Source organism: Rhincodon typus, chromosome 17 (assembly GCF_021869965.1).
Source record: "Rhincodon typus isolate 14 chromosome 17, sRhiTyp1.1, whole genome shotgun sequence".
In the NCBI taxonomy this organism is placed as follows: Eukaryota; Metazoa; Chordata; class Chondrichthyes; order Orectolobiformes; family Rhincodontidae; genus Rhincodon; species Rhincodon typus.
Genome location: NC_063348.1, coordinates 7664145 through 7690686, shown reverse-complemented (window position 1 = coordinate 7690686; position 26542 = coordinate 7664145). Strand labels below are relative to the sequence as shown.

At 38.5% G+C, this 26542-nt stretch overlaps 1 protein-coding gene across 1 annotated transcript in view; it reads right to left on the bottom strand.

The window, feature by feature from the left end:
• Positions 1-1946: 1946 nt before the first annotated feature.
• Positions 1947-26542, bottom strand: part of ptdss2 (phosphatidylserine synthase 2) — a 79695-nt gene continuing 55099 nt past the window's right edge. Inside the window, exons 9-12 of the mRNA XM_048607289.1 lie at positions 22599-22713; positions 21750-21895; positions 18033-18218; positions 1947-5879 (exon numbers count right to left, since the gene is read on the bottom strand). Of these exons, the coding sequence (XP_048463246.1) occupies positions 5738-5879; positions 18033-18218; positions 21750-21895; positions 22599-22713 (589 nt within the window). The 3' untranslated portion in view covers positions 1947-5737. The remainder of the gene's footprint in view (positions 5880-18032; positions 18219-21749; positions 21896-22598; positions 22714-26542) is intronic.

Sequence of the window (26542 nt, the reverse complement as noted above, 5' to 3'; positions counted from 1 at the left end):
ACATACAATTAGAAACAAAATGAAAAACATTAAGCCCATTCTTTCCTGTGATGCTGCTTGGCCTGCTGTGTTCATCCAGCTCTACACCTTGTTACCTGAGGTTATAAAAACCTTCAGTTTTCAATTCTAACATTCTAGTGCAAAGTAGCCAACATTTGACCTCCAGATATGGTGAATAAAATCTCAGCAATCGTCTTTTTGAAAGAAAAGTTAAGAAAGCATATCATAAAAGGGAAGATCTACTATAAGAGATCATGTGCCTATGCAAAAAAAAAGGTACAAGGTACTTAGCTCTACATGGAATGTATACTGATATGCTTTGTTTAAACTACACTGCATTTAACTATTTTAGGGCAATAGAATCAGCTTGTCGTACAAGATCCACACCAAAAGGCATAAAGGTGCAACTAGAAAGAAGCTATTCAGTCCAACCAGTCTCTTACCAGCTCTTTCTTGCCACAAGAAAAGCACAGTTAATTTTTACACACCCTGGCTACAAAACTTGGATCTATCTGGCAAAATGGAAAGTATGTTCTGTCCACAAGAAGAACCAATCCAACTCGACTAATTACTGCTCGTCAGCTTACCCTTCATTGACTGTTATCAGGTGGCATTTGCTCAGCAATAATCTGCCATCTAACACACAGTTTTGTTTTTGCCAGGGCCATTTGGATCCCATTGCAGACTTGCTTCACACTTGGACAAAAGAGCTAAAATCCAAAGATGGGGTGAGGGTGACTGCTGTTGCCATTAAACAGCATTTCACAAAGGGATCACGCGGTCAAAATCCTGGAACTTCCTAACAGCACTGGGGATGTATCAGCCATATCCCCCGCACAACCACATTAACTTCTCAAGAGCAATTAGGGCTGAAAAATAAATATGACATAGCCGGCTATGCACATATCTTGTGGAAGAACAAAAGGGAATATCCTTTCCTCCAATTTTCAACCTAATCTTGAACAGTGGCTAGAGTCTAGATCTGAATTTCACAACTCCATAACTCTCTACAAAGGCTTTCCCAGTTGGTGACGTCTCACATTTAATTTTGTTCCTATGACAGGTTATTGAAAACTTCAATTGCTTCTATCCAATTTCAATCACATTTAAACACTATTATAATACATTATAATCTCAAATCAAAACAGAAAATGCTGGAAATATTCAACAGTTTGTTTAGAATATGGGTGATAACTCCCTGTAGAGGTGCAAGTTTGTACGCTAAGTAGAGAAAGGAAGATCTACAACCAATGTGCATTCAGCAAGCTCCCACAAACAACAACAAAATAAATGGTCATATCATGTTTTAGATCTTGATTAGGGATAAATATTGACCAGAATACTAGGAAATGGCCTCCGCCCTTATTCTAAACATGTTATGGGAACTTTTATGCCCTCCCAAGACAGCAGATTGGGGCTCAATGTAACATTTCATCCTATAAAGACAGGACCTTGGACACTGTAGTCTCCTTCAATAATGCACATAAGTTCTAGTCTAAGATTATGTGCTGAAAACTCTGGAAGCATTCTTTGAAACCTCAATCCATGATTTAGTGGAGCAAGTACTGCCACTGAGCTACACACTAAGGTTTTACAATACAGCCACCAACAGCAATGCATACACATAATGGAAACTCTGCATTTCACGGTGATATATACATGTTTGGGTTTATCAAAAAACCACTAGCAACAAGCACTATGATTTTGCAGTAAAGCCAATATGAACTCTTGCACACAAGGTTATTCAGTATATCCATCTCTAACATACATGCTGTGTATAGTTGTACTGATATTAAAACTGTAGTTAATTGTAACAAAAATACATATGGCTGCAAATAAAAGATTTGGAACACACCTGGAAGAAACCAAAAAAATTTTTAAGAAGTATATAGCGATTCTTATAAAAGTTACTTGTTTCATTAGCTGGAATGGAAGCAATATCAATCTTGTGTTTTCCAGTTTATTGAGAACATATTGCCACAATCAATTCCTCAAAAACATGCCTGGTCAAGATGAGCATCACTATGCAAAAATAAATCATAAAATTATCCACATTACAAAAGATTATATTAGGTAATAATGATGTTACAGATTTGTATAAACAATGACAATAAAGCAAGGGCTAAGATTCTTTCCTTGCACCTCAAATAAAATCCTTTAGAAGATTTTTACAGTTACAATACAAATCAATCTATCATATTGTAAAGTTTAGTGAATGGTTGAGATGTATTCACGTACCATTAGTAGAATTGAAAGTTATGTTTTAACTGCCAAGAAGAGAGGGCTAGTGGCTAACTTTAGGCACTTTGTCCAACCCCTGGCAATGTTTGAATCCCCTGGCATGCACATTATGTTCAGTATTGCTTTAATTACTAATATGGCTCGGCAGAGCAGGTTGTTAATCCTTTGATAATAGCACTGTACATAAATGTACATAATTGCATACATCTGTTGGTTACTGGAGACAGAAGTGTTCCAGAGGATCAGAACAAAGACAGCGTGCAAGCACTGCACTGGGTGTTTTATCCACCCAATACCCATAATTTCAGTAAACTGTGCTGAAGCAAATATCTAATTGACAACCAGTGATTCCAGGACACTGGTCTCTTCTCACTCAAGAACACATTCTAAATGCATTCCTAATGTTTTTTAACATAACAGAAAATCAAAGTGTTCTGACTTTGAACACTAATCTGAATATCTCTCTTCTGGAATGAATTATTATTCTCAATAACAAGAAAACTTCAATACAACATATGTTCAGTCCCAAATAAGTAAATTAAGCCTATTTCACCCTTCACAACTCGCTCAATTTCAACCATCTCCAAGCATTCTATCACTATATATCTGAAAGAATGGTCCCAACTATTTCTAATCACACCCCACCCCAATAAAAATGATTTCCTTAAATTCCAACCTCCAGAAATACATCAGCTCTTTGAAGGACGCAGAGGTCACTTAGAAGTCATCAAGATATACTTACTGCTACGAAGGTAAATTTGCAAATTTCTCAAACCTAGGTTGATAATGGGCACTGTTAGTAATTCATCCAAACCCAACAGATTTTCCAATTAGAAATGTTCAGCGCTCAGAGTTAATGTAAACATAAATCACGTTAACAGACTGTAATCTAAAATTTCCTGCACATAGTAAATCCAAGCTCACTCACAAATCAGCCATTATGAAAATACAATCACAAAAGCTTAGAAAAACAAAACAAGTGGATTTCCTGAGAATTGGGAACTGATGCTGGTTACATTCAGATTCTACTAGCACATTCCAATGAATATAAAAGCAAAATAGCCTCATCAACAGGCTAAACTTACAGCAAAGTGAGGTGCACAATACCCCAGGAACAGGATAACTATATAGCAGAATGTGGAGTGCAGTACTTCGGGGACAGGCTAACTTTACAGCAGTGAGGTACACAATACCTCAGGTACAGGCTAAATGTACAGAGGGGCAAGGTTATAAGACCTCGCTGACAGGCTAACTTTACAGCAGGGTGAGATATGTAATACCTCAGGAACAGGCTAACTTTACAGTACAGTGACGTGTACAATACCTCAAGGACAGGCTAACTTTACAGCACAGTGAGGTGTACAATACCTCAGGGACAGGCTAACTTTACAGCACAGTGAGGCATACAATACCTCAGGGATAGACGAACTTTACAGCACAGTGAGGTGAACTAGGCGAACTATGCAGTAGGGTGGAATGTGTAACATCTCAGGAGAAGGCTAACTTTACAGCATAGTGAGGTGATCAGTACCTCAAAGACAGGCTAATTTAGACAGCACGGTGTGGTGAACAATACGTTAATGGCAATTAACCTTACAGCATGACAAGGAGGGAAATACTTCACAGGCTAAGCTTACAGCAGTATTTCTATCAGCAGCACACTGCTACTTATTAGGAATTTGTTGGACAGTTCCAGCCTTGAATTGGGGTTGAGGGAAGAGTTGCTATGACCAGACCAGAAGCAGTTTAGCTTACATCAAGGCAGAGTACAGCAATTAAGGACAGAGTTTGTTTTTACATTACGAAGGTGTGGACGATTCTTCAGGACAAGAATACTTTTCAGCCATGGGATGAGCAAAGATGGCTTCTAACATTAAAATAAGGTTGTGCTTGAGGTATAGGTAGTGGAAGAAGAAAGACAGGAGAGACTGAAAGGAGATAGATTCTTTCCAAGAGGGAAATATAATGCTCTATGTTAGGATCAGATTTATTTGGAGGAAAAATGTTCAAGACAAAATTTAGCAAACTAACACCCTGATATTATTTTTACACAAAGTGCTCACTTGTGGCAAAATGATCTGGATGTTGTGGTTTAAACCGGATGCATAATTTCATGAAAACATAATCAATTCCTATTGCGCTTTGGAGTGATTACCCTTGGTATCCTTCGTGAAATTTGGGGACCTATTCTGTTTTCATGTCAGAATCAACTGGATCACCATGGTTATAACATACAACATCAGCAGCTTGTCTGTACTCAGGTCACAGACTCTTGAGCGCAACAGCACTGCTCAAAAACAAACATGCCCCAAACTTCTTCATGATATAGTTTTTTTTACCCTTACAAGGCATCTTAGCTTATAATACCAAATAAGATTTACATTGACAAAAAACAGCAATATTTTGAACACAGAATAGCATCCTAGTTACAATATAATTATTTAAATCTCAACATTTAGTACTGTACATTTTTTTTGCTTTGTTCAAAGAACTAAACTCACCCTATCTTGTACCCAACAGACAAAGTCAAAATTACGAGCTTAAAAATTGGCATAATTAAGCATACAAGAAAAAAAATTCAAGTAACACTATTGTTTTATAAATTAGCCCCAAGTATAAAAACAGTGATTTCCTATTTCTGAGTGAAAATTGACAGTTATTTATGGCTTTAAGAGTTCAAAACCAAGATCACTATTGCTGAAGGATTCAAATATTGTAATTTCATGAAGCAAAACTTTTTTCCAGATCTAAAATAAAAACTGCCAAAATTCTCAATGTAGTATGTATTATAAGGAAGAACTTTTCTAACAAAACACTGACCAGCAGTGCTAATACAGCCAAGGTATCCAAATGACACTTATGGATTCGAGGCTAGATGCCTGTACCAAAAATAATAAAAGGTTGGTGTTTCAGTGTAATTCTACAACTAGATGTAACCAGCAACATTCAATACTACACCAGTTGCTAAGCACAATAAAGTAGTCACGTTTAGAGTGGCAATTCACCAATTCTTTCTGCACTTTTACATTTCTATATGAGGCATTGAAGCCTGAACGGTCTCCTTGATTCAACAGTGCTAGCCACTTCAAAATTCCCTTAAAGGAATAAGATAAATCCTTGGCAGGAGATTCCCAAGTTAGTAATTAGTTCATAATCTATGTTAGCATGCTGTTTGAGAGCTTATTTAAACTTTGGGTGTTTAGAACCAACCCAGACAACCACAAGTTGGCAAATGGCGTCAGAAACTTTGATCAAATTGCAAGATTACATTGCAAGATTTAATTCATGAAATTATGATAATTTTGTTAGTGCTGCAAAGTCTATACATAAACTAAACACCCAATGAATGTTATTAAGATTGCTTTAAAATATATACTTCAGTCAAAAACTGAAGCAGCACCGGTAAGCCCAATGAAGAAACAAGGCTCTTGCAATGCAGTTGGTGCTCAAAGCATTGACTCGGTGCATAGTAGTCAGTCTTTTCACTTTGTAGCTTTCAACATTTCCTTTGTCTGACATCATTACTGTTATATTTGCTTTTTATAAAGAGACTTGTACTCCCATTGCCCATTTTTCTTTTTTCACTCATGCTTTCCTGCTTTTGCAGTCTTGTTTCCTTCCATCGCAATGTGATGTTCCTGTTAGGGGGAAAAAGAACTATGTTAAAACTACTATATAGGCAATGACGTTTAAAAACTGTGACAACTTAAAAACAGTTTCAGCTCTTTCTAGTCCAGAACCTCTACTACAAAGATCAGGCTACAACTCATTAAACCTCCCAAAATCACGCTACAAACCACCTCAGCTACTTCAAATTTCTTAAGTTTTCACACATCAAACTTTTTTTGTTATGATAAGACCACCAAGGTATGCAACACAATTGTTTTTTTCATCTGTTGGCCATCTCTCTTGGAATAAAGATGCATACTTGGCTATTTTAGAGGATGGTTAGAAGTGAAGCAAATTGCTGTGAAGGACCTTAGAGAACAGATTTTTAATGACAGATATTGTCAATTGCCATAAGACTAAATTTATATTCCAGATTTACAAATTGGATTTTAAATTACACCAGCTGCCATGGTGGGATTAAAACTCCTGTCCACTCAACGTTAGCCTGGCCCTCAGTCACAGACCATACCAATGATCGACCACCTATTTAAATGGGAATTGCATTTTAATTGCATTGTATTCAGCTTCAGTGTTACAGTACAAATCTGATAACAGCACAAAGTCAGCTACATATGCAGAGCATCAAAAGAAGGTATGCAATTGTGTATGTTAGGTATTAAAACATTCCGTATTTGTTTCTGAATTAGAACAATTCTTATTAAAATACAACTATTTAAAATTTACCTATTTTAGTCGGGCTGCTAGGGCCCCCAGTTTGGAAGGGAAATGCTTCCTCTTAGTAAATTCAAAGATTGAGGGGTGACCTTATAGATGTTTATAAAATCATGAGGGGCCTATATAAGACAAATGACAAGGGTCTTTTCCCTAGGGTGGGGGAGTTCAAAACTAGGGGGTGTATTTTTAAGGTGAGTGGAGAAAGACTTAAAAAGAACATGAGGGGAAACTTTTTTTTAAACACAGAGGGTGGTTCATGTGTGGAATGAACTGCCAGAGAAAGTAGTGGATGCAGGTACAGTTACAACATTTAAAAGACATTTTGATAAGTTCATAAAAAGGAAAGTTTTGGAGGGATATGGGCCAAGCACAGGCAAGTGGGACTAGTTTAGTTTGGGAACATAGTTGGCATGGACTAGTTGGACCGAAGGGTCTGTTTCATGCTGTTTGACTCTATGACTCCTAACTATGAATCATATTCACTGTCAATTGACTCTGAGCCAGAATTGACTGACACAACTGTATAATCATTCCCCATGGAGGAAGAAGAGCATGAAGCTGATTCCAAGGAACTGCAACCTTTAAAGATATAGATGTGACAAGCCATACCAGCACAGCAGCACTAATGGTACCATTTCCCTCCAGTAAAAGTTTTCCATTTACTTCCAACTAGACTGAATACTATCAGTAAATAAATTTACACAACATAGAAACAGATTAACATATCCACAGATATGAAAGCTTCTACAAAGCTTTCTTTATTTAATCTTATTAGCATATTATTCTCCTATTTCCACCCTCATGTCCAAGGTGCCTTCTGTGGTTTAGTCATTAAAATTACCTTGAGACAGACTGATTTCAGCTTAAAAAGCTGTGTGAAATCAGAATGGAAGTGACTACTACATGGGGGGACGGAAATATCAAATTTTCTTTTAAAAATGCATCGTGGGGGAGTGGCCAGATGGACATTTGTTGCCATCCCTTGTTGCTCTCTGATGTTAGTGATGCACCTTCTAGTGGCTTTATGTGCGCTCAAAACTGAAGGACAGTTAGGAATGAATCATGTCACTTGGAAATAGAGTTTCATATGGGTCCAGACACAATAGCATGTTTCTTCCCCTGAAGAATGTTAGTAAGCGGTTGGGTTTTTCCAGCAATAAGACAGCTTTTGGTTAGTTTTTATTTACAGATTGTTCCTTAATCTGCTTCTTGCAGAACACTCCTTAATAGTCCCCTTGCTGTAAGAAGATATTTGTGAAAGCTACTAAGTAGATAGAGTTTTATCCTTCCACAGTTGAATGGGGAGTTTTGAGTATTCATATCCAACGCTTGTCTCCCCCATCAAAGAATCTATCATGACTGCATACTAGAAACTTAATGGGATGAATGCCTCCTAGCATATTCAGGTCATGTGATCTTAAACTCTACCCCAGGACCTTTTCCAATTACAGTCTTAACTGTTTGTCATGCAAGGATTCAGGGCTAATGTTGGCTATTTCAGACTACAATTCATTTTCATTCTAGTGAGTCTTGTGTGGCATTGACTATGGCAGTTGAATGATTCTGCACAAAGGCAAGAGTATCACGCAATGTTATATACAATGTCCTATGTTGCTGCCAAAGCAGAACACTTATGTTAAAGTCACAAAGTCTAATTGTTAAGTCCACATGGGCTCAGTTCAAGAATTTATTGTTTTGTTAGCAAATTTTGCAGACTGGAAAGCACTTGCACAGTTCTGACTCCAGGTAAATGATTAGCTTCTTCTTAAAAAAAGTTTGCAATCATAACAAAAGTTTAATTTATGAAGTGTGCTTACCGTGCAATATTAACCTCAGTCAGTGAGGTACCTTACTTCAACAATGCAATGAATATCCTGGGATTGGTGAGCCAAAGAAATACACAAAATGTAGATCATCGAGAGAACACAAAGGTTACTGCCAGTGCAAAGTCAGTTACCCTCATCATGCAAGCTCTCCTGAAGGTCTTTCTTCTACAAAAGATCAGTAGGTAACTGGCCTGATGGGCATTTACAGATCTGCTTAAAAATGTCATTGGAATCAACCCAATCTGGCCACCAAAGTGAGAACTCCAAAAATCATTCCTGCATAAAGTTCCCTTGAGTGCTACATAGAGCACACTGCAATATAAAGCACACTGCTGTTCTGGCGTAGAATTTCATGGAAATATTTTCTGCACTACTACACCCAAGAAATCTGAATATACTTTCAAGCAATCACATATACTGGAGTTTCTAACACAATAAACATCACTTCAAACTGTTGAGTGGAATAGTACCTCCAAAATGGTTAAGAGTCAATTAACTCTGGAGACTAAAAACTTGAATAGAAGGCAACTCTATCAATTACATTTGTAATACAAACAAGCAGTTTTCACTTATGCCTCATGATGAAGAGTAAAAGTTCTTACTCCCCCATCAAATAAGTGAAGTGAAACATCACTAACTCAGCCCATGTTCACAGACAAATAGAAACAAAATGGAAAAGAATTCACTTAGAATCTTAAACTAACCTGAACCAAAAACATACTGGCAACACAACACAGAAAACGCCCTCATACTGAGTTTCATTTGATCTATTTTGGTCATGTTGCAGTAGAACAAACACAAATCAAAAATGAAAGTTTCATAAAACCCCCTTTTATCAAAGTCCTTTGTGATTGAATTCAACATTTGAAAATAGATTGAAAAGGAGGAAGAACAAAGCACAATCTTGCCTACCATCAGTCAGCTGTTTGGTTTACTTTACAGCAGAGGCTATATTTCAAAACTATTAGCTGTAGAAGCACTATGAGACATCTAATGGTTGTGGCAAGCCTGTCCTGAAATTCAAGTCTTTTTCCCATCTGACATAGCTGACTGTAACTTGCTGTTTATGGAGTAAAACCAAAGAAGAAATTGCAGGCTGGATTGAATCCGATGTCATTTTAAAAACTGTCACATTGCCAAGTGTGATGTAGAGGTGCCGGTGCTAGACTGGGATGGACAAGTAATTGCCAAGTAATGAGAAGTAAATATTAGCAACTACCAACTTCAAATATACATGAAAACTGCACTAGTAGATGAGGGAAAATGCTAAAATTCTTACTTCTGTGACTGCCAAAGAACAAAAATTACCCAGAAAGTGATGGTCTTTTACAAAAGTAAAAAATTCCTGAATACATTGCATTGAAGAATTCTTTTTCATTTAACAGATGAGAATCCACATACTTGCAAACCTACCAGTTATTTTACAGGTACATCTTCTACCCCATTAACTGAAATATATGGCTACAAAGAGGCAGCTCACTTGAAGTTATGAATAGGGGTCAGGGAAGAGGAGATATCAGTTTATCAGATGTCCTCTACATAGCCCCTAGATTATGTATGAGTATTCTCCAACTCAAATCTCATTCAAATCTGGATTTTACTCCAGATTTCTAAAGTTCACATCTGAACAGTAAGGGTAAAGATGTCACTACATTTATGAAAATGAAAATGTAACAACATTCGATATAATGTCATAAGACATGCACTGCTACATCTATAACACAACAGATGGAAATCGATAGAGACTGAGCACACAGTTCCGTGCAAATTTCCTTCAATAAGGAATACAAAAAAATGAATATTTTGGTTGGGGGTGGGTGGTGGAATATTTCATGTGGGGGGAAGGAAAGATGAAGTGAAAGGAGAAAAGAGCTGAAATAAGAAAGGTCAGACAACCTACCTGACTGAATGTGCACATCTCACTAAAAACAGGGGAAAAAGAATCAATCAAATGGAGCTAAACCCAGGTTGCACAGTAAACGAGGCACAACACCATGGTCTCATGCAAGAGAGCAAACAATCAGCAAAATGATTCAGATCATTAGCTTTCAAAATAGTTTGCAAGTTTCCATGCATCAAAGAGACTGCAGCGCAAGGTGGGGCTCCATTTACACTGTTCAACTCAGAAGATTAAGTTGTTTGCAGCAGGTAAATTTATTCTTTACTTACTGGGCACAATATAAATCTGTTTGAAACACTTCACATATTTTGAGATAACACCATACTCAAACTTCAATCAGAAATATTTAGAAGAATGAAAGAATATATTCAAGAGACTGATCATACCACATTGCACCACAGTTAGGAAGACACTCGGTGACACAGCAACGACGTGACAAACAGCAGTTACAAAGGAAACATTTTAACAGCATAAATAAAGACTGACTGTCTTAATTGGCATTAGCTATAGACTAAATTTAAGTTTTGACTAGCCAAAGGTCACTGGTCTGCTATTTACTTATAACTTTGTGATACAATACTCCTCCCATTCCTATCTTATTTACTTCTTTCCCTCCAAACACCCAAACTAACTGAAGCTTAAAGTCACCTGCATGTAGGAGGAAGGTGAATTTTTATTAACATGACAAAAGGACTGTGTTTTATGCTTCTAAAGAACTCATCCAACCTCATTTGAGCACACTACCAAATAGTGACATCACAAATGAAAAACGTAATTTTGATTGTGTCTTCAGCTGGCTTAGATGCCAAAGACGGGATTTGTCTGAAAATATCTATCTGCATTAATACACCTCAGTATGGGTAAACCCTTACATGCAATGGTCAACGCAGTACAACAATGCCTCTTCTTCCTCAGGCAGTTTAAGAAATTTGGGATGTCCATTAGGGTCCTCGCCAACTTTTACAGATGCACCACAGAAATCAGACTATCCAGGTGCATAACAGCCTGGTACGGCAACTGCTCTGCCTAGGACCATAAGAAACTACAGAAGGTGGTGTGCACAGCCCAGACCATCACTCAAGCCAACCTCCCATCCATGGACTCCGATTACACTTCTTGCTGCTGCGAAAAGGTTGCCAACATCAAAGATCCCTCCCACTCTGGTAATGCTCTCCTACAACCTCTTCCATCAAGCAGAAGATACAGGAACTTGAACACATGCACTAACAGGTTCAAAAATTGTAAAATCCCTGCCGTTATTAGACTGTCAAATGGACTCTCTAACTTCAAATGCAGGTAATTCTGCTATAACATGTGCTTCGTTATGCGAATTGGCTATAATGCAATTGATGAATAGTGGACACTGTTTGGATAACGCAAACTTTCTGCTGTACAGGTATAGCAATTTCCCTATAACACGATTTTCTATGGCGCAAGGTTACACAAGAACGCAACTATCGCATTATAGGACAATACCTGCAATGTTAATCTTGTTAATGTCAAACTTGCTTCGTGCACCTCCTGTGTGGTGTAACCTGTATGCCTCACTCTGTCTAAGCACCCTACGATCTGTACGTCATTGCTTACTATGATCTGCCTGTACTGCTCACAAACAAAGCTTTTCACTGTTCTTGGATATACGAGACTACAATAAATCAAATAAAATCAAATCAAACCAGAATACTTAATTACTCTCATAAGATCATTGATGGTTCAACATCTGATCCAAAGTGTTAAAATACTTATTAGTTTCAAAGATCAACTCCAAACTGCTGAACTCCTAAATGTTTATCATCCAAGAAATGTAAACTTTTACAGAGGCTTTTACGCAATTGTAATCTCTACCCTGAAAATCAGGCCTGCCCCAGTATTGGAATCAGTAAACAAATCTATTTCAATTTAACAGACTGCCAGGATTAAAAAGCAATTAAAAGTCCCTGCATTCACAAGATACAAATCATTCACGAGTCAATTTATGCGACAAGTGATTTAATTCTGTCAGCAAGTGAGTGAGTTATGGTTAGGGAAATAATAACTATCCACTTGGGTCAAGAATGGAAACTGATTCTTCTGAAGCCGCAAGCTCTTTAAAGAACAATTACATTCATTAACCACACAATAATCCAATGACAGAGGACCAAACTCCAGGTGTTGATGTTTGATTTCTCCTACTTACCTACATTTTTTTCCATTCAACTGTTTCATCAATTCTCTTTTGATAATTGCTGAATCTACTTCCAATATCCTTACTGGCCATGTGTTCAAGACAAAAACAAATTGCTGTATAAATGCTTTGTACCTTTCCATTGCCCCTTGTTATCTTAAATGTGTGTCCTCTGGATATTAGCTCCTTTTGCCAGGTTCTCCCTGTGCACACCTTCAATTCTGAGAACCTCCTTAAAATCTCCTTGTCAATCACCAGAGCCTGACTAGGACCTTAATAGGTATTGATTACTAATGAAGCTTAACTATTGGAGCTCACATCAGCTTTATTTAAGAGAGGATCTGTTGAACGGGCATGATCTGTAAGCTTCGCACATTCAGAAAGGAGAGGTCACAGCCTGAGTGAATATACAGTTTGGGGATTTTGGAAGCAGTGTGGGAATTTGGTGCAGAGGGGAAGAGGTGTTTTTTGTGGTCTATATTTTTTAAGGCCTTTCTAAGAGGATAAAGCGAAACCCAGATTCTGAGGCCCAGCACAAAATAGAGAGTGATATCACAGGAAAACTAAATTCATTGATTGGTAATTGCTGCAAATTTGACTGTTATAGGTCAATTCAGATTGAAGGTAAACAGGAAAATATTTCCAGATTACTAAATAAAAGACCAGTAAGAACATTTTTTTTTAAATGAATCAAATTAAGAACCAAGTAAATAAAACAGATGCAGGACCAGGTAATGTGTTGTACCTGAGTGATGTGGGACCACATACTGACCACATCTGTAGCAACTGTTGGTTGCTTGAGGAACTCCAGCTCAGAATTGATGAGCTGGAGTCTGAGCTTTGAACATTGCGACATATCAGTGAACGGAAGAGTTACCTGGACACTGTATTTCAGGAGGCAGCCACATCCCTTAGATTAATTATCACAAATTTAGTCAGTTGTTGGGGACAAAAGGAAGTCACTATGAGCGAGGCAGGTAGAGGGATCCTGTGGGTAGTGTTGAAGGAGCCTCAGCCCTTATCTAACAGGTTTGAGATTCTCGCTCCCTTTGTGGATGAGAGCAGGCTGTGGGTAGAAGAAGCAAACTAACCACAGCACTGTGGTATAGGCAACCATTCAAGAAGGGAACAGGAAAGAGAAATGTAGCTGTAATTGGGGGATAGTATAGTCAGATGAATGGTAGGGTAGGTTCAGCTGCATGGAAAATCATAAAATCAAAGCTAAAGGAGGAGGTAGGATAGCAGGTTTGTGGCGGGGTTGATTGTTTCCAGAAAATAAAAGAAAGGGACAGAATGTGAATGTCATAATGTACCAAGGAACCATAAGGTGTAGGGAAACTCTACAATAGAACAACTTAAAGGCTTTGTATCTTAATGCACAAAGCATTCGGAATAAGGTAGACAAACCAATGGCTTCTAGACTACTTCACAAAAGGTTAGTTCATAAGATAAGAACCCATGGTACTGCAGATGTATTGGAATGGATAGAGAATTAGCTCGTAGGCAGGAAACAGCAAATGAGAATAAGGGTATCTTTTCAATTTGGTGACCCATTTCCAGTGGATTTCCACACGTACCGGTGCTAGGACCGGAACTGTTTACAACATATATATTAATGGCTTGAAGGAAGGAAGTGAAAGTAGGAAGAAGGAAGTAGCCAAATTTATAGACATCACCAAAATAAGTGGAAAGGCAGGTTGTGAGAAGGATAGAGATTGCTGCATTAGATAAGTGGGCAAAAGGTTGGCAAGTGGAGTATAATGTGGGAAAATGCAAAATTGTCCATTTTGGAAGGGAGAACAAAGGAACAGGATATTACTTAAACTGAGAAAAACTGCAGAAAGAGACTGGGGAAATCTTGCAGACAAAACACAAAGCTAGCTCATAGACGCAGCAGGTAATCAGGAATGCTAATGGAATGTTGGCCCTTATTTCAAGGGGGTTGGATTACAACAGTAAAGAAGCCTTACTGCAACTGTACAAAGTGTTGGTGAGACCACTTTTGGAGTGCTGTGAGCAGTTTTAGTTCCTTTATTTAAGCAAAGATATCATTTCCTTGGAGGCTCCTCAGAGAAGGTTCACTAGGATTTTCACCAGTATGAGGGAATTGTCCTGTGAGCAAATGCTAAACAGGTTCAGACTCTACTCATTGGAGTTCAGAAGAATGAGAGGTGATCTCATTGAAGCATTTAGGATTCTTAAGAGCCTTGACAAGGTAAATGCTGAGAGGATGATCCCCTATTGGGAGAGTCTAGGACCAGAGGTTATATGCCTCCAAATTAAGGTGTGCCAATTTAAGACTGAGATGAGGAGGAACTTCCTCTGAGTTGAGTCTTTGGAACTATTTGTGAGGCACAGTCTTTGTCTATATTTGAGAAAGAGATTCTTGATCAGTAAGCAAATCAAAGGTAATGCGAAAAGGTCAGGAAAGTGGATATGAGAAATGCTGGATCTGCCATGATCCTATTGAAAGGTGGTGTAGGCTCAAGGGGTCAAACAGCTTACTCCTGTTCCTATTTCTTATGATCTCCTCTTAACCTTCTATGCTCCATGGAAAATAATTCCAGCTTCTCCAGTGTCCCCATAAAACTGAGGGTTCTCATTCCTGGTACAATTCTAGAAAATAATCTTGAGGTTGCTTCATTGCAGTGGATAACCTACCCTTCACAATATTTACAAAATTTTGCAAACATGTTTCTTGTCTGCATCCCTTGAAAGTCATCATCCCCTGATTTCCTAGATATTTCATTATTTTGACTGAGGGAAGGCTAGCACTAAACTCAGCATTATTATGAGATATTGATTATATTCAAGATATGACCTGCAGCTACTTTGTTGCCACAGTAAGAGAAGCAACTTTCTAAAATATTGTGCCTTTCACATTGAAAAAAACCCACGGCAGTTTACAGAAACAGATGCTAAGTCAAGAGACGTAAGATTAGGAATACTGGCCAAAGTGATGTGTGAAGGAGAGACAGGAAACTGGAGAGTTGAAAAAAGACTTGGCTCGGCGATGGCACAGTATGGAGCCAAATGATTAAAGGCAACTCTGCCAGTAATAGAGAAAAAGAACTGGGAAGGACACAAGAGAGACTAAGGCGCACAACGTTCAGAGGGAAGAGTGATAGAGATGAAGTCATGAAAGAATTTAAGCATAGAGAAGTTATTTTTGGGTGGTATGGGCGACTGGGCAGAAGTATTAGTCACTTGATTCCCACAGCATCACACTGGGAGTCCACTCTGATCATTTCATCACTTTACAACATCATCTGAAAATACAATACATGATGATGATGCATCATTGTCTTACTTAATCGTCTATTCTCTGATGTACTGTACGTCCAAAGTTTAATCTTGGATAGAATTCCTCCAACTACTTATTGGGAAAACCATTGTTTTCATCACATTTCAGTCCTTAAACCATGTCATTGTCTGAGGCTGATCCAGACCATTTGGTTTCCTATCTGACCGTGACACGTGTTTCTGAACACACATCCCTTCTAACATGAAAATCACTTCCTGAATAGTCTCACCCATTTCCACCTCTTCTCAACTCATCTGTAGCTGAAACCCTCATGTATACCCTGATTCCCTCTAGACTCTGCTATTCCAATGCTCTCTTGACCGGTCTCTCATTTTGTAAACTCAAACTCATCTCAAACTCTGCTGCCAAAATCTTAACCTGTATCAAGTCCCGTTCACCAGTCATTCCAGTGCTCACTGACCTATATTTGCTTCAGATCCAGTAATGTCGGCATTTTAAAATTCTCCTTCTTGTTTTCAAATTTATTTGGACCTTTGCCCCTCCCTATTTCTGTAACATCCTCTTGCTTTACAATCCTCCAAGCGTTCTGTGACTCTCCATTCTGGTCACTTGCACATCCCAAATTTTAATTGCTCCATTGTTGGGGTCTGGACGTTAATTTCCATAATTTTCTTCCTAAAACTCTTTAACTCTCTCAAAAGGTTCCTTTAAAAACCATCTGTTTGACCAGCTTTTTGGTCACCCATTCTAACATCTCATGATTCAGGGCCAAATTTTATTTGCTAATGTATTTTTTGAAATATATTGACATTGACATTGACATTGACAGATGGGTAAGCTTGCAGAAAGTAGAGCATGGGAGGTTGGTCAGGAAATCACTACAGAAATTGGGTCAGAGAGCAGGAACTGCATGGATGAGAATTTCAGTGGCAAACAGGTTGATGCAAGGATACTGGAAAACAATGTTACAAACACTGGTTCAAAAATTTTTCTGTTTTCATATCTGCCTACAAACGTATCTAATTTAATTTAAATCCCATTTTGGCATTCTAGTAGTTCAAAACTGGCAGCTATGTTTACGAACTCTGGCATTTTATTTCTATGATGCCACTTACGGAGATCATAAGAACACGATTGGATATAATCTTAAGTCTAAAGACTCTATTTTGGGAGCTTTCAAAATGGTTAAATTAAAGTTTTTTTGAGGTGCTGCCACATATTTGATTCCATCTACATATCTTATACAGCCAAATAGGTGGAATACCCTTTTAAGAAGTTAATGAAACTGAAGCACAAATTCAGCATTTTGTGTCAAATAAGTTTAAAAGCACTACAGAATATTAGTACAAATATATGTATTACATATCTGAAGGGCACAATTATTTTTGCTTATAATATTTATTAAAAAAGACTAAAATCTCCTCTGACAACTCCGTGTCATGTACTTCACCACACAGTGATAGAGGTCCTAGGTTCGGTCGCTACCTTGTTTTTATGATAGCTTGCCTCAGCCAAAACCAGCAACTGGAATACTAAAATTGGCCTCAATACTAAACTAAATAGAAAAATTACACAAGGTTTATTTTTCTAATTGAGATTCAGTCACACAGGAGAGAAAAGGACTGGGCTTCGCTACATGGTTTCCAATCAACTTAAGTAGCCTTAGAGACTCATAGCTTTCTCATTTGGCTTTCTGACAAATCGTCATTTCAACAAGGCAATTGAGGATTTCTATTCAAAAGTTGAACCGAGAATCATCATCTTTCAGACAGGAGAAAATGGACCAAAGAGAAAATGCTTCAAGAACCAAGTTAAGTTAGTTTAGTAAACAAGAATAGGGTTAAATGGTGTTTGAAGTTTGTTTTAAGGTTTTGATCCTATTAAATACAAATAAAAAACTTAGCTATCATGATGGAGATTATGAATATGTACCATTTTAAAATTCCTTTAACATTTTGAAAAGAAAAATATACTTAGTTAATGTCCTACAGCACTATCAATTAAAATAAAAATCACAGCAGAAGAATCAGATGCTACATAATGCTTGTATAAGTTTGGCAGATCTAAATCTCAACAGCACTGAATACAGAAAATACCACTACATTTTGCACGACTGAAAAGTATGTCTGGAACTTGAGACTACTGCAACATCAGAAGTTCTAGGAAAACTGTAATGGACGCTTAAGTAATGTTTTAAGTTAATTGTTATTTAAAACTTTAATGGACAAGGAAATTATTGATCACACTATGTACCTCAAATTGTAAAACAAAAATTCACGAGATAAGACTTACCGTATAAAGAAACGCCATATTGTCCATGTCAGGACCAGTATAAATCCAAGGATCCAACACTGGATGACGTAAAAAGGAATCGGTAGTGTAAGTGTATAAGGGTCATACTTCAGCACAATTAGGAATTCTGTCACCGTGATTGCAGCTACCAACCAAGCCTGCTGGCCAAGCTTTTTATGGAATTTCCTGCAGTGAAAAAAGAAGAACCGTTATCAAAAACATTCACAAAGATGGCAATTTGACTGAAGCTTATACTTTGCTCAGTTTAGAAACAATGACGATTCATTTACTTCATAAATCAGTCACTGAGACTAGCAAATGTTGTCCCCTTGTTCAAGAAGGGGAGTAGAGACAACCCTGGTAATTATAGACCAGTGAGCCTTACTTCGGTTGTGGGTAAAGTGTTGGAAAGGATTATAAGAGATAGGATTTATAATCATCTAGAAAGGAATAACTTGATTAGGGATAGTCAACACGATTTTGTGAAGGGTAGGTCGTGCCTCACAAACCTTATTGAGTTCTTTGAGAAGGTGACCAAACAGGTGGATGAGGGTAAAGCGGTTGATGTGGTGTATATGGATTTCAGTAAAGCGTTTGATAAGGTTCCCCATGGTAGGCTATTGCAGAAAATACGGAGGCATGGGATTGAGGGTGATTTAGCGGTTTGGATCAGAAATTGGCTAGCTGTAAGAAGACAGAGGGTGGTGGTTGATGGGAAATGTTCATCCTGGAGTTCAGTTACTAGTGGTGTACCTCAAGGATCTGTTTTGGGGCCACTGCTGTTTGTCATTTTTATAAATGACCTGGATGAGGGCGTAGAAGGATGGGTTAGTAAATTTGCGGATGACACCAAAGTCGGTGGAATTGTGGATAGTGCGGAAGGATGTTGCAGGTTACAGAGGGACACAGATAAGCTGCAGAGCTGGGCTGAGAGGTGGCAAATGGAGTTTAATGTGGAAAAGTGTGAGGTGATTCACTTTGGAAGGAGTAACAGGAATACAGAGTACTGGGCTAATGGTAAGATTCTTGGTAGTGTGGATGAGCAGAGAGATCTCGGTGTCCATGTGCATAGATCCCTGAAAGTTGCCACCCAGGTTGATAGGGTTGTTAAGAAGGCGTACGGTGTGTTAGGTTTTATTGGTAGAGGGATTGAGTTTCGGAGCCATGAGGTCATGTTGCAGCTGTACAAAACTCTGGTGTGGCCGCACTTGGAGTATTGCGTACAGTTCTGGTCGCCGCATTATAGGAAGGATGTGGAAGCATTGGAAAGGGTGCAGAGGAGATTTACCAGGATGTTGCCTGGTATGGAGGGAAGGTCTTATGAGGAAAGGCTAAGGGACTTGAGGCTGTTTTCGTTAGAGATGAGAAGGTTACGAGGTGACTTAATAGAGACATACAAGATGATCAGAGGATTAAATAGGGTGGACAGTGGGAGCCTTTTTCCTCGGATGGTGGTGGCTAGCACGAGGGGACATAGCTTTAAATTGATGGGTGATAGATATAGGACAGATGTCAGAGGTAGGTTCTTTACTCAGAGAGTAGTAAGGGCGTGGAATGCCCTGCCTGCAAAAGTAGTAGACTCGCCAACTTTAAGGGCATTTAAATGGTCATTGGATAAACATATGGATGATAATGGAATAGTTTAGGTTAGATGGGCTTCAGAATGGTTTCACAGGTCGGCGCAACATCGAGGGCTGAAGTGCCTGTACTGCGCTGTAATGTTCTATGTTCTATGTAACAGCTGTCATCACATTTACCTACAAAATAAAACCTGGACACACAATTTCACTGGAAACAACTCAAAGGTATATGCATTTAACCATTATTTTCTGTGCAGAATAGCACTCAGTTCTTTCCTCAAGTGTGTAAAGTATTTCACCCTCAGGGACGAGGCTACTTTGGCCCACTCCTAATCCTTCCATTGCTCATTTCTTCTCACCCCCTTCTTGCTGGCTGGTGCTACCTCTGTTGTCTGCTCAGGCCACTACTCTGTGAGGTTGCTCCTCCTGGCCACTGCCTTAGATTTGGGGTGACAGTTGTAAGTCCAAGCACAGTTCTGCCGGTGACCCACAGCTCAAGTGGGAGGATACCTATCCAGTCCAGCAGGGCAGAACAGAGGGGTGCTGCTGAGCCCTGTACTCTGAGATGGGTGGCTCCATCATGTTCAAGAGGGTCCTCACCTTTGGGAGGAATGCTGTTAGGAGGTGTGGACAGGCAGGGGTTCTAGCAGGAAAAGTCTCTGCTGCAGATCTCTACCAATGGGGCAGCACCAGGAGAAGCTGCAAGTTTCAGGGGGAGACGTGATACCAACATGGCACCAATTGGGTGAGGTACTGCAATGAACTGCCAAACACCATTATTACAAATTTTGCAACTCTGTACCTGATTTTGTGTCTGGATAGCTCACCGGCATTAATGCAAAACAATCCTAAACAGTATGACTTTAAACACAATTACACATTAACCAAGCGACAAGCAACTGTTCCATTCCTTCTAGTCAGCGTACTCAGCTACACTTATTAAGTTTCTCTGACTTTTAGGAACAAGTATATTTACAAATTAACTCCCAAAAGACAACAAGCAATGTTCTCTTCATTGTGATGAATCCCCTTTTTGATGTATTGATTTGTGCTACAGGAGCCAGCATGCAGTGAACACTGTAACATCCAGTGGTACAGAGAATTTGAAGGGCTTCCTACATTTGTCTGTTCCAAAATATTAGTTACATGCAATTCTGCCTAGCAATTGAGGCAGGATTAATGACAAAGCTTTCGATAGATCACTGAAAACAGTTCAGGGGTAAATAAAGAGCCATTCCAGCAACACAGTGAAGGGGCAGGAGAGAGGAAAGAGAGAGCGAGAGAGAGAAAGATAACAGAGTGAGGAAGAGAAGAATTAAACTCCATTTGGGCAAGGTTCCTGTTAGCTGTGCTGCTAAAGGCAACTGAACTACATAGGTTCTGTTAGTTGGGGCCCAAGCAAGTCCTAGAGCAGTTGAATAGCTTTGTGCAATGGGGGCTCATGAAAAACCTAGGTGCTGCAACAGCCTTGAAAGAAGCTAAAGCACAATTAGTAGTTCAGCAGAGAGTGGGATTGAAAGTCCACAAGTAGTAATTGTTTGGTGCTAGTAAGCCAGTTTAGCTACTTGTGAAAAGCTGAAATTGTGCCCATGAGAAGTGCTCAAGAGCAGTTTTTAAGAATCCAGGGAAAGAAAATAGACCACTAGAATATGAGCAGTGTTTGGGGTTGTCCATAATCAATTGGTATTTGAGGGAGATTCTGAATCCAGGTTGTCAAAAGTGAAGAATCAGAGTCAGTTGTGAAGTTTTAAAGAAATTTAGTAATCCACAGTGTCACATACGTATGGGATGACTGCTGAGAAATCTTTAGGATCGGTTTGATGCCATGGATATTTGCAATTTGCTCTGTGGATTACTGACTGCCATGAGCAACATCCAGTTCTTTTCTCAAATACTACAAATAAGGGGCATTGTAAGCCTTACATGTCATGTGAAAAATTGGTAAATCAATAGCGGAGAGAAAGAGATTTCTATCAAATAGTACACAGCATGTTTTAAAGTCAAAATAGTCTGAAAACAACATCACGACAGGGACTTTCACAGGACAGTAAAGGTCTATGGTTTTAGTTTGCTACTTGTCTGATTGAAACTAATGAGATTATTGCTCAGTGGGCTTTCATTTCCAACAGGTACTTACAAGTCATCCATGAAGTCATAAATCTCACGCATTGCTACACCTCCTACATGCACAAAGAAAACCAGACGTAGTAAGACCAGGTAGTGTTCAGGGGGCATCCAGAGGACAAACTTCAAGTAAAACGTATTTAATTCCGCAAGCAAAAACTGCAAAACACAGATAGGGCTGCTCAGCTGCTGGGACTATAACTGAAGAACCGAGCAACAAACATACCTAAATAGTCAACAGTACTTCAAAAAGAGAACAATGACACATGAAAATAAACCATTTTTTTCTTCTAATGCTAAGATGATAAATGCTGCATGCTTTTTAATAATTATCCTGAAGGGGTAATACAATAGATTACAAAGTTTAAGAAAAAATGTACATCCAAAAGCCAAGTTTGACGCTGGCTAACAGAAATAAATCAAAAGGAGGATTCAAACCAGCACCTCTGTATTTGTGAAGTGTTTCACGTCAGATTTAACAGTTGGAGTGAGGACAATATTTTGTTGCCTGGGAAGACAACATTGACCATAACCACATCACTGCAGCAAGGACCACATATTTTATCTAGTCAATTATCAGCCAATTAACTGGTGAACCTGGTCAGTTAGCCATTTCCCAGCTCCTCGTGACCACACATTATCCATTCTCCACGGGATAAGGCAAACAAAGTAACTGGGAGGGGGAAAAGGTACCTTGTTGTGACTACAATTCATGAAATTTGCAGCAATGAATGCGACATTAAACCATTCCTACTTTTAATCTCTCAAATGTGCTTTAAAAACTCGAATTGTGAAGCATTGCAAAGTTACATTTTAAATGAATGGTCAATTAACTTACAATACATATTGTCTTATTTCTTACCATGAAAATAATTCCACAAACTGCCAGCCACCTACGAAGATTTGAGGCTGGTTTCCACTCAAACTTCACCCAGCTGTATGGCGTGAATTGGAAAGCAATGCGCTTGATTTTCCCTCTGAAGAAGAAGAAGCATATAAAAAAAAATCAAGAATTCTCTCACTCTGCTCATCTTGTCTAAATACCTGCTAATTGGAGGTACAGTTGCAGAGTGGTAACGTTATTGAACTAGTAAAGCAAACTAAAGCTCCAGACATAAGTTCACATCTCAGCATGGAAGCTGTGGAAATTTAAACCTAACTATTAAATCTGGAATATTAATGATCAAAATACCAGAATTTTAATCATGCTTCTGAAGTCCACATTAATATCACAAAAGACATCCATCCAATTCTCTAATGACTTCCAGGCCAAGGAAATCTGCTATAGTACATGTGATTGAAGACCCATTGTAAAGACAGTAACTTTCAACTGCCCTCAGGTAGGATCAGGAATGCATTTAATTTTATCAATCCATGACAGAAAAGTTGAACAAGAATAATACCCAATACACCACGTGGCATCTGTCATGATAAAGGCACAACTGAACAGTCAATTCTTAATAACATCTAGGAACATGAGCTAAAATTTGGGGGAAATGTCCCTCAGATTGACATTGTAATGCTCACTAAATGCTACTTTTCAGACTTCTCATTGCCATTCCTGGCTATGTCCTACCCACCTTCAACACATACAGAATACGCAGGGCGACCCTGTAGTAGGCAGTCAGGAGGGATTGGCCCAGAGAGTCCTTGACATTGATTCCAGACTCCAGGGTCACTCATGGCATCAGGTAAAATACTGATAAGCAAAATCTCTACTGACGGCCATTTCAATTTTCCCTCAGATAATAAATTAGTGCTCCTCTAAAATGAAAATCACAGAATATACTCTTCAATGTCCATAATGAAGAGTGGCTTGGTAGCAGCACTATTGACCAAGCCCCAAAAGATGTAAGTGCTGAACTAGGCCTGTAGCAATTGATGAGAGAACTGACAGGAGGGATAAAGTTAGTTGACTTTGTTCTTACTAATTGACTTGTACAATTGTATCTGAGGCAGCACTGGTGGCAATGACAACTGCAAAGTCCTTATGGAGATGAAGTTCAGTCTTCACACAGAAGAAAAGACCTAGCAGCTCAAAACTGGTTATATACATGAGCTACTACAGCAGAATTGTATTCAACCACAATCCATAACCTCACAACCAGCATACTCCCCACTCTACCACTACCATCAGGCCAGCAAACAAACCTTGTTGCGATATGGAGTGTAGGAGAGAATGCCAGCATGCTAACAGCTAGGCAATATTCCTACTGTCAGTGACACTAAAGCAAATAACCTAAATACTTGGCTCTCATCAGTTGCCAGTTAAAATGAAACACAAAGCTTACTTTTGTCCCATTCAGCAATGGGAATCTAAATTGACTTGGAGTGGAAGATTATCAATCAATTTACAAAACAAAAAAAAACATGTATTTGTGTTAATTATATCATCAGTCATCCTTTCACAGTTGCAAATTGATTCTATCCATACTATATTCCACGCAGACACCTGAAGTCACTTACATAAAGATGAAAACATTAGGTAAAATAGGAGGAGGAGTAGGCATTAGGTCCCTCGAGTCTACTCCATAATTAAGACGAGGACTAGCTTTCATTCTCTATTTCACTTTTCTAGCCAATCCTAATATTCTTTGATTTCTTTACAGTGCAAACATTTACCAACATCAATCCCTGAATATAATCAAAGATGTAGCATCCACAGACTCTGGGCCAATTAATTCCAAAGGTTCACAAGTCTGAATGAACAAATTCCTCTTAAGTGTTAAGTGATCAATAGATTATCCTGAGACCATGAGTCCTAGTTCTAGATTCTCCTGACACCTGGGTCAATGTCTTAGGCTCTATCTATGTTGCCTTCACAATCTCATGTGGTTCAATGAGATCACCCCTCATTCTTTTAAACTCAAGAGTAAAGACCCATTTGATCAAAACCTCTCCACGCAGGACAAATCTCTCTTCCCAGGACTGATCTAGTGAATCTTTATTACTTTTCTCTATGCCAACTGTACTTTTCATCAGGTACAGGCAAAGAAAAATATTTTACCGAAGCTATCTACAATTGCAGGCACATTTTCTTCCTCTTGTACTTCAATCCCTTTGCAATAAACAGTATCATGTAATTTGTGTAATTACTTGCTGTACTTGCATTAACTGTAACCCAAGTTTACCTGCAAACCAATGTTTAAATAGTCACTCATGTTTTAAAAATACCTTTTTCTAAAAATTCTTACCAATAACCTTGTATTTTACCGTACTCATTAATCTGTCTATATTTCTTTACAGTGTGATGATGCTGTGGTTTTAAGAGGTTATTTTGTCCTGGTGTTTTTTTGAAGAGCAGTTTTAAGGCAGAAGTGACAAGCGGTCTACCAAAACCACTTGAGTAAACAGCTTGTGAGGCCTTGATTTTTTTTTTTAAAAGTTGGAACAATAGAAACAGCCTGAATGGGTGGGGTTGAGCTCTCACAGGACCAGAATTTTTAGTCTTCTCAACAGTAGTTGTTGCTGGGGCCTCAGTTGGATTGGAAGGCAATGAATCTCTCTCAGCTGCTACACTCTTTCTCTGAGGTTTCTCTGGATTTTTTTCCTCCTGGGCTGCTGGAGTGCAGGTGAGACAATTCTGTTTTCTGAATTTACCTTTTGCCAAGGGTGTATGTACAAGATGTCACGATATTGGAACAGTTACTGTTTAGTATAAAATAATCTATTATTCTGTTAAGTTTTTCAATAGAGTTAAGTTATTCCAAGTTCCTCTATCTTTTGCTGTATTTTAACTAAAGTGTTGGAATAAATTGTGTTTTGCTTAACGTCGAGTAGTTTGACCAATTGAATTGCATGTGGAACACAGCACCTCACTTTTACCTTTAAAATAAGAAACAATTATGGTCTACTACCTTCTTAATATATTTTGAGGGGTGTCTGGTCATAACAACAGACTCTACATATTCTCCTCACAGCTTAATTCCCCACCTAACTTTGTACAGTCAGCATACTTGGGTACATTATGCCAGTCCCTTAATCCAAGTCACTGATACATAATGCAAATAATGGAGACTCTCAACATCGATCCTTGCGACCCTATGAACTAACTCTTACCTTGTGCAATGACTTTTCATTTGGCATCTTATCAGATATCTTTCCCAAAATTCAAATATATAACTCACATTGGGTCCCTTTTTATCTACTCTGCTAGTTACATCACAAAAATGTATGGATCTATCAAACACAATCTCTCTTCAATAATATCAGATTAACTCAGAAAATCATAAGATTAAGCAAAATATCATGTCTGCTTCCATAGTAATGAGTTCCTTCATATTCCTGACAACCAATGTCATGCTAAATCACCTACTATTCCTCTTTCTCCTTCTCTTCTTTCTTGAATAGTGTTACATTTGCTACATTCTATTTCACTGGGACTATTCCAGAACCTCAATAATTTGGGAAAGTCACCATTAGCGTATATACTGTCCCTGCAGCTAACTCATTTAGAACCTTAGAATGTAGGTCAACTGGTCAAGATTTGCTGACTTTTAGCCTAATTCATTTTTGTTTGCTAGTGTAGTTACATTATGTTCTTTACTCTCATTGGACCTTTTGTACCCCACAATTTCAGGGGGTTTTTGTGTCTAAGAAGATGAACATAAAATTTGTTTTAGATCGCTACCATATCCTCCTTTCCCAGTGTAAATAATTTTGCCTTAACTTCTACGGAACCCAACTTCTACCCTTTTTTTAGATAACAAGGTGTAGAGCTGGATGAACACAGCAGGCCAAGCAGCATCAGAGGAGCAGGAAAGCTGCCCCATTTCTGAAGAAGGGTCTAGGCCCGAAACGTCAGCT